General features: G+C 41.8%; 1 protein-coding gene across 1 annotated transcript; it reads right to left on the reverse strand.

Moving 5' to 3' along the window:
- Positions 1-1,552: 1,552 nt before the first annotated feature.
- Positions 1,553-5,423, reverse strand: MED10 (mediator complex subunit 10). Its single transcript, XM_054192950.1, has 4 exons — positions 5,242-5,423; positions 4,858-4,941; positions 3,545-3,647; positions 1,553-2,379 (listed from the first exon to the last, which is right to left on the reverse strand). Exons 1-4 carry the CDS (start codon positions 5,367-5,369, stop codon positions 2,284-2,286), a joined length of 411 nt encoding a protein of 136 aa, XP_054048925.1. The 5' UTR covers positions 5,370-5,423; the 3' UTR covers positions 1,553-2,283.
- Between the last annotated feature and the right edge of the window lie 3,903 nt (positions 5,424-9,326).

Below are 9,326 nucleotides of genomic sequence, written 5' to 3' on the forward strand. Positions count from 1 at the left end.
CTCAGGAGGGGACGTGGAGAGGAAGGTGCTGAGCTCTTCGCCCTGGGATCCAGTGACGGGATGGGTGGGAATCGTTCAAAGCTGCACCAGGGGAGGTTTAGACATTAGGAAGCATTTTTTTATGGAGAGGTTGGTCAAACACTGGAACAGGCTTCCTAGAGATGTGGTTGATGCTCCAAACTTGTCAGTGCTTAAGAGGCATTTGGACAATGCCCTTAACAACACGCTTTAACTTCAATTTTTAAGAAAATTTGCACAACCAGAGTGATATGTTTTGGAATGAGAAGTAAATATAAGAAGACGACTTCCTGGAAGCACTGGTTTTTAAGTGTACTACACCACCAAGTCTGACACACAAGCTGATGTCAGCACGAGGAGCCAGAATACTCCAGTATCCCTACCAGTATCTACTGGCCTCTGGTCCCCTAAGCGTTCTACCTCAACTACCATTTAAACATACCTTCACCTGCCTGCTGCCTACATTTACTCTGAAGCTCCACTCCCCACCACATTATACGTATCCGAAAAATCCTCTGACCTTTTGTGCTTGTGCCCCATACATATCCCACTTGCCAGCCACAGGCCTTGCTTCAACAACTCCTAGAGATCTGGCAGTCCAGGCAGAGCGAAACGCAAACATGGTGCACTCCAACACTGTTTTCTGCCATTTAGTGCAGCAACACCGTGAAGGAAAGACTGTGATTAGTAGTGGAGCAAATACAAGGACAAGCAAGGGCAGGACAGGATAATGCCAGGCAGCAATTAGATCAATTTAGACTGCCAGGTAACAAGTCTCAAATAACTAGTGCAAAGGAAACGTAGTTTGCTGGGGTTTTTTTTTCCTTTTGTTACGCAAGAGCTTGGTCAGGCATAGTGTTGCTTGGCGTCACGGATGGGCTTTGCTTCAGCTAGGTACCTGAGCAGAGACAGTACCTCATGGCACCAACACCTCGAACACACCTAAATTCCCACTAAGGTCTTTAATGGACTAGGTAGGTCTGCTACAAAGCACACTGGAGCTCCTGCACAAAACCCATGAAGTTTAGCAACAAAAAGAAAGTTAACAACGTTCTTTTGCTGGTGGAAAAAAAAAAAAAAAAAAAAAAGAAGTCAGGTTACATCTGGAAGGACAAGTGTAGCCACAGATGGTTCAAGTTTCACAAATCCCCAAGATTAAGAGAGGTCCTCTTACTTCCGCTGTAAAACTATACTGCTGCACATGCGCTATGTCCCCGGGTAGTGAACCCAACACGCTGCCTGACATTGGGACCACTTCACATATAAACACAGATTTCTCAGGTGAGTTCACACCTGATCAGAAACACTTCAGGTGACAACCACTGACCCCAAAAAATCTCATGCTTCAGGTACTAAAAAAGGAATTTCCCCCACAAAAATCAAAATACAAAGTTGACATCTTCAGATATAAAATTGTAACAGCGAAGTTTTGACATACGTTTTATTTCTATTTCTGCGAGTGAGGAATATGCTATTTTTCCACAGCTTTTAGTTCATTCTCCAAAGAGTAGCATACAACAGAAAAACGTCAGAATTTATATTTTTTTCAGATTTTTATTCGACAACCTGCTTACAGAAAATGAACACAATTAAACAAAAGCTTACATTAAATACTATACAAAACATTAACATTGTTGAGGAGCTAGTCCCCGAATATGCTCACTTGCTATGTCCTCAGCCATCTGCACTGCAGCTCATAGAACAAAACAAGAACATCTGAAGGTTTTCTTGGCTGCAATTCATTATGACACATGAGAACTGCAGCCCTTGACACGCTCCTGCTCAGTAGAATTTGGCAAGATGAAAGCAGTCAACTGTTTGTACTGTAATAAAAAAAAAGCTGTTTACAAATGAAAAATAATCAAGTATAATAAATAAATTTTTCTTAAAAACAGATGAGCCCAATGAATGGCCCGATGATCACTTTTCAGAAGACAAAAAACATGATTTTCTCCTCTGGAAATGCACTTTGTGGGAAATGCTAGGTATTGATGACCTGTAGGCAATTTTATCTCCAAAACCTTTCAGGAAAGAAGAATTATCACAGGAAGTTTCAACTGCAATCTTTGAGGAAAAGTCCTCAGATAGATTCAGGAGCTTCAGACCAGAACCATCAGCAGTCATCAAGTTCCTTTACAGTCCATCACTGCCATTTTTAGTACAGTTGTTATGAAGGCTTGGATTCCCCCTGTCTCCAATCAATGTTCTTATAAAGAGGGGTGTCAGTTTATGGAATTGACATTTTTAGAGCTACAGAAGGCCAACTTAAGGAGGAGGATCTTCTCCTCGAATAGCTTTGTATTTTGCCATGTCTTCTGGGAACACCTTTGTCAGTTCTTGAATTAACAGACTTTTAAATTTCTGGAAAGAGAGAAAAAAAAATGTGTATACATCATCTGTACCATTTATTTAGATGTCATCAAGCAATCTTATCTGAGGAACAGAAATGTTTGTATACAACACAGTTCTACATTTCAGTGACCTACTAGAACAGTGTCCAAAAAAAACTCCAAAACCACACACAAAACCCACAGAAAGTTATGTTCACAAAAATACACAGAATATGCTCAAGTGAAACCTGCTAGGAAAGCACCAGGCAAACTAAAATGCTTTTACTTTCCCATAAATTAACTAGCATTTTCACCTAAGAAATACAAAGTAGTTGGACCTCTCCGGTAAACTCGGGTGGACTGATAACTGTCTGACCTTATTAAGCAAAGCTGATAAAGGACACGTCCTCTTGATCTGATATGGAATCCCCTCAATCTCCAAAATGGAACTCACACCTGGCTTAGAGATACATAATTCTTCCTACAATTTTTACAAGCACAGAGCATATCTAAAGAAAGAGAAGCTTAGAACATATGGAGACATGTCTATGTTCTGCAACTTAAAATTGCCATCCTCCACATTAATTTTAAGTTCAGGCAAAGAATGTTCTGAAACACAAACAGTCCTTTCCCCGATCTCACTTTTCCGATTTTATTTTTCAGCAATAATTCCAGCAGTTAAAACAGAATGCTTAGGTTCATACTACATGAAAGTACCAGTTCAGAAAACTCTAAACACTGTCATACATTCTAAGTCATTTTACAAAGATTAATTCATGCGTATGTATCACATTTGACATTTTAATACTCTAAGATCCATCCAAGACTGGAAAAATATCCCTTTTGTTTTACTTATTTCTAAACTCACACGCATCACAGTTACAGATCTGTAACAGTGTGAGGTACTCATTAGTATTCAAAACGAAAACAAATGCAGTGCTACATACACCTTTAGTCAAAATTACATCATAGCAACAACTGAATCTCCAATTACAGGGTGAATTACAAGTTTCCTTTCCAGAACAGGTTGGTATTAGCATCAGTTAGGATACGGGGATGCAGAGCAATCCCTAATGAAAATCACCTAGTAAGGGAATTCAATAACTGCACAAGTGAAAAACCCCCACATATTTACAGGAAAATAAAACCTTATCAAATGCGTTATTACATTCGTACTTTCATTATTTCTGGTTTACCTTCATTGTGTCAATTTTTCCTTTTACTTGCTCATTTTTAGCCAAAGCTCGCTCCAGACATTCTTTAGTGTAAAGCTGAGGATTGCGGCCTTGATCTATGTATCTGAAAATAGAAAAGACACTACCTAAATGATTATATTCCAACTAGGATGTTCTCCAAGGTACAGAATTATTCACCCTGCTCTCTTTTTGTTACTACTATTATCTGAAACATGCATTTTAAAAAACACAGTGTAGCTCAGCCATTTTCAAAAGACAGTTCAAGAAGAACTATTCTGTGTCCAGGAAACAGCTATCTTGGTACACTGTTTTAAATCTCTGCTTCCAGAAAGCCTGGAGCTTTGAAAAAAGTATTAAAATCAAACAAAAATACAACTATCCAGCTCCTCACAGGCAATAAGTACACATGAATGAAGAAAGACAGTCCTTTTCCAAGCAACTGAAAGGGCACTAACCATAAAGTAGTTTAGTTAGTACCCAGTAAGCCATTAGCACATGGGAATAAGGCACCCAGCAATTCAAGGATGAGGAGCAAGGGTACGTATCATAGTAAAGAATAAAAATTAACTCACCTGTATAAGCAAATACGTAAGTGTACTTTTGCTTTGCAATATAAGTGTCTGACCAAGGATAACTGCATCATTGAATAATGAAAGAACATTTGAGACTGTCACCATAGATTTACAGATAGAGTGAATGCCCAACTGAAAAAGCCCTGTATAGCCAGTACTACACCAGAACATAACAAACCAGTGACACGTGGATTTACAAGAAACACTAGCAAATTAACTTGTCAGCTATATTGTAAAAGCTGTCTTGTACAGCTCTCCCTCTACATTCATGACTTTGCTTTTAATGTTCTAATTCTCTGCGAACGAGAAGACTGCCACTACTGAAACTAAACATCCAAGTACTGGCCTAATTTATTTTCACCAGCAACGTTACATCCTGATTCTAACCTAGTGTAAAAGCGTATTTCCAAAGTGAAAGCTTACTTACTAAATCACCAGATTCGACAGAATCTGTATTACTGCCCGCATATATGAAGTCAATATAAATTAAAAATAAAAAATAAATTAAAAAAAGAGATCTGAAAGTAAGTGTATAATTTATCACTGCTCTCACCCTTCTGCCTTCTCACAGGCTAAAGGTACTTCTTAGCTTCTTCTGCCTGCTCACGTTCTTGTAAGGCATTCAGAAGGTGAAGTTTAAGAAACGAGCATCCCTCCGTGAAAACATCCACGCTGCAAGGACGCGCTACCTCCAATCACGCCCACCACAGCACCTTCCCTCCCAGGTACACAGTTACTTACTCAAAAACTTCCAAGGGCACGCTGATATCGTGAAGCTGCTGCCGGCACTTGTCGATATCCTGCAAGCCCGTCACCATGAAGTTCCTGCAAGGAGAAAATGGGTCGTTTTTAGCCAAAAAAAAAAAAAAAAAGAGAGGGCCGTTCCGCGCTACAGCTAACGGCGGCTGCCAGGCCAACGACACGAAACCCAGCGGGGAACGCTTCTTATCTCCCCGCTGCTCCTTCAAGGTTTGGCTACGGCGGAAAGGCGACAGATCCGCCGGCCAGGGCCTCCCTGAGGCATCAGGGCTGGGGGTGAGGGGGGGAGGCCGGTGGCAAAGGTCCCGCGGCCTGGCCTGGCGAGAAAGAGGAGCGGCGAAACCCCTCCCCCTCCCCCTCCCTCACAATTTCTGGTTGAGCCCAGTCTGGCTGCTGGGCTGGAAGTCGCTGACGATGATGCCGAGCTGCCGGATGTTCTCCACGAACTTCTCCAGGTGCTCCTCCAGGGAGTCGAACTTCTCCGCCATCGCCATGGCCACCCTCTACTTCCTCTTCCTCTTCCTCTTCCTCCCCCCCCCCCCCGCCCCAACTTCCGGCCGCTCGCGCATGCGCGGAAGGAGGGGTAGCGGAGGGGGCACGGCTTTCAGGAGACGGGCCACGCCTCCATCCTAAGCCACGCCCATTGCCATGCAAAATCGCGTCCCCTTCTCGACAAACCACGCCCCTTCTGTCCCAAGCCACGCCCCCTCGGCGTCCTCCCTCAGGCGTCGCGCCCATCCGGGGTTCGGAGCGACGCGGGAGGGAGGACGGGGAGGGCGCATCTGAGACCTTTTTTTTTTTTGTCATTCGAGGCAAAAATAAGACCCGTCGGCCCCGAGCTGCGCGTGCTTTGGGCACGCGGTGGCCAATAATGAGGAGTCCTTTTTTATTAATTTTTTTTCACCTCGCAGGTGATGGATGCTGAATTATAATTGGCATCTTTTTACGAGGTGCCAGATAACTGGGGTTTCCGCAATACGGATCGTCCAGTCGCCAACCCCGCGGCCCCCCGGCAGTGCTTCCCTGTCTTATTGTTACCACGGAACATCTCTAGGAAACGTTACCAGCAGATGCCAGCGGAGCAGGATGCGCACAATGTGATTAATAACACTGCTTTTGAAATGGTTTGAAGTTTGAAAACTCACTGCTAGTTGCTGTGGCCTGCCAGGCGTGGACTGCTGCATCTAGATCGTAAAGTGTCTCCCTGCTTGTCACCTTAAAGACATAGGCTTTCCTGCTAGTCCACCCCTACAAACCCACTGTAATTGACTCTTATTTTTTTGGGGTCAATTATGCTTTCCTCTGTCCTCAACAAATATGAGCACATCGCTTATGTTTTCGCACCATCATGTGGGATCTCTCTGCTTTTGAGCGGTTCCCCTTCCTGTGCTGCATCAACATAAAATCATTCCTCATTTTCAGACTCGTTTAAAACTTGCGTCTGGCTCCAATTTGGTCACCACTCCACCCTGTTCCAGAGCTTGACCTCAAGTCCTGAGACCCATTCGCAATGCAGAGCCCACTGCCTTCTTGAAAGCTTTTCAAAAATGTGGCTTCGTGCCTTTTCCCCAGTGCTGCCCTTTACTGTTAGGTGGGGCTGGCTGTGACTATCCTATCGCTTCACTGCATCCCGTCAAATTCCTCATTAAATTACTTGCCTCGCTATCCCACCGCTGCCTGCTGGCACAGGCTGTGGGTTAGGGATCATCTCTGTGAAGTTCTTAGCACAAAAGGACCTAAGTCCTGGGTAAAGGTCACACATGCAACTGGGATATGGGCAACTGTGTAGATCTAAAGAGCAGTTGTATTTTTGTGCCTGTCTCGCTCCTCATGTCTGATCAGTAGATGTGCTCAGCCCAAGCCTGGTCCCACTCACAAAGGGAGCCCTCAGACTTCCCTTTTATCTGGCAACAAAACCGCACATCTAGAGTTCAGGACACCTGGATTTCAATCTCTTTTTTTTTTATCCACGAGGATCAGAGCCTACACTAAGCCTTGACCTCAGAGGCTAGGATATATTTGGCAGTGGGGTCCATTCAGTCTCGGTGGCTGTTCTACTTTGTGTGAAAATTAAGCATTGCTTGAGCAGTAGGAAGAGAGGGTTTGGCATACCGCACAAAAAGAAATGGAGGAACCAGTGACTGATTATCTGATAAGGGCTCATTGTCTTCCCCACCTGTCTTACAGCTACTAATTACGAGTGTTTTTCTAAACTGTGTAAGAAATAGATGCCGTAACAGACAGAGGTTCACTTGATAATAAAAACCACAATGGAATTATCTGGGGAATGACAAAATATCAGTCTATATTAAATAATCCAGCTATCATTTTCCCTGTGGGAAGACTATCTGACACACTTAAATTCCCATGGCACATCACAACAACTGTATGTTTTATAAATAGCTTATTTCCAGTTTTCAGCTGAATCTGAAAAGATCAGTCCAGTAACGTCAGCAGATAAGAATCTGATGCTTTGCTTCACAATGAAGGATTTGAATGAATTTTTGAAATAAGAACTAGACTAAAATAGATATGATATTTAATCACCTGTTTTAATGTATTTTATGCATTTGTAGCTACTACTTGCAACCATTTCTATTCCACAATGAGTACTATCAAAATCAGCAATTTTTAATTTCTTGGATGCATCTTTTTATTTGTTATATTTTTTCCATTTACAATATCAACGACAACAACAAAAATGTAAAAAACCCTCTAACAGTCAGTTTCTGTTCTGGGTTACCATGCCAGTTCAGTAGCAGAAAGTTTGTCTTTGCTAAATATAAAGCACTATTCAGGAGTTCATAAGATTAAGTAAGCTAACCCAAAGTTACAAAGCAAGGGACTGTAAAGGGCACTAAATATTAAGGAAACCATAGTACTGTGCAAATGCAAAATTGTAAAAACAATCCTAGGCTGTAAAAAGCAACTCATCAGTTCTAGGTCTTGACAAGTAGTGTCATCCTGTGATAAAATAAATCCATTGTCTATTGATCAGCAGTTGCTGACCATCCTGTTTCCACAGTTGGCAGAACGTTCTCTGGACAGTCCCTGGAAGTCCCAGGATTATGAGATTTTAACACAAGCACTTTGCAATGATCACATGAGAGATCTTGGTCTGAGGAACAGAATAGCTTTTTCTAATATTTGGGAAGGAAGAATGTAGAACATGGTGTACTTACCAGATTAGATCTGAATATGACGAACGAGGGGGGCGAATTTTGAAAGAACAGTCTAAATACATGCGATTGTGTCAGACGTGGCTCTGCAGGCATAAGAGTTTGGGACTCAAACAAAAAGAGCTGCTGTATATCCATCTTTGCTTATGAGCAACCACATTCAGCAGAAGTGCGGATCAGAATAACTTGCTTTAAATTCAGTAACAAAAGTGGGCTTTGAGGTACTGTTAAAACTTCCTCTTTGTGGGAAAGCCTTTGGCTGTTGGAACTGACCCAACGTGACTTCTAGCTTGCTTGTGACGCCTGAAATCTGATAGATGTCCATTACCACATCTAACTCAAGTACCTGACAAAAAAATAATGGCAGTTGAACATCAAATGTAGAGATATCCAGTTCATCTTAAATCTATATTTACTAGGCTGGTTAGATTAGATTAATTATTTTTGTTAGATAAATGTGTACAGTGCTTTTGAGACTAAAAATTGCTATAAATGCAGTACCAGTGTTAATTTTTTCTCATGATCACCAACTTGGGCATTGTTTTCCTGTTCGGGGAAAAAAAAAAGCAAAACAGAGAAAATTGTGTTCCAATGAAAAAGAGAGAGAGAAAGAGAATGAGAATGAAAGAGAAAGAGAAAGAGAAAGAGAGAAAGAGAAAGTCTGACAAATCATAGAGACAGAAAAATTTAAAAAGAAAATGTCATGATTCATGATGTAAGTAACTATATTGCACTCCTACCCAGATCTCCATGCAGAGTGCGGGCAATTACTGGCTTGTAAGCTGGACATCCGCGCTGGACAGTTAAGTAGGGTTTGTAATACAGGATAGAATGAGAGGCCATGTGGATCAATACAACCCGTTTTGGAAGAGTAGCACAGATTATGTAAAAGAAAATCCTGTTTTGTAAACCTCTAATGAATTTTTCAAAGGGTCATCAAGCATGTAGATAAGAGTGATCTAATTGATAAAATCTGTTTGAATTTCCCATCAGCTTTTGATGAAATCCTGAAATCCTTAACGAAAGTATTTTAAGGAACTAAAGCAATGGAATAAGGGGAGGAATCCTAGACTGAATGAAGAACTGATTGCCAGATAGGAAAGGCAGGATAGGGGCAAACATTTAATTCTTACAGGGGAGAATTGTTCCCAGGGGAGTTCTACAGGGCACTGGGCTGAAAATTGTGCCATTCAATATGTTTATAGATGACCCAGAAAAGAGATCAGATGGTGCAATGAGAAAATTGACTTATGAGAAAGTTATTTGGCAGAG

Source organism: Rissa tridactyla, chromosome 2 (assembly GCF_028500815.1).
Source record: "Rissa tridactyla isolate bRisTri1 chromosome 2, bRisTri1.patW.cur.20221130, whole genome shotgun sequence".
Lineage (NCBI taxonomy): Eukaryota > Metazoa > Chordata > Aves > Charadriiformes > Laridae > Rissa > Rissa tridactyla.

What these genes read in the sequence shown, in the direction of transcription:
- MED10 (XM_054192950.1), bottom strand. Translation starts at nt 5,369, where the DNA reads ATGGCGATGGCGGAGAAGTTCGACTCCCTGGAGGAGCACCTGGAGAAG. An exon ending in GTGCCCTTGGAAGTTTTTGA is followed by an intron (nt 3,648 to 4,857) that starts GTAAGTAACTGT and finishes TTCTATTTTCAG; the next exon opens with ATACATAGATCAAGGCCGCA. An exon ending in GAAAAATTGACACAATGAAG is followed by an intron (nt 2,380 to 3,544) that starts GTAAACCAGAAA and finishes CTCTCTTTCCAG; the next exon opens with AAATTTAAAAGTCTGTTAAT.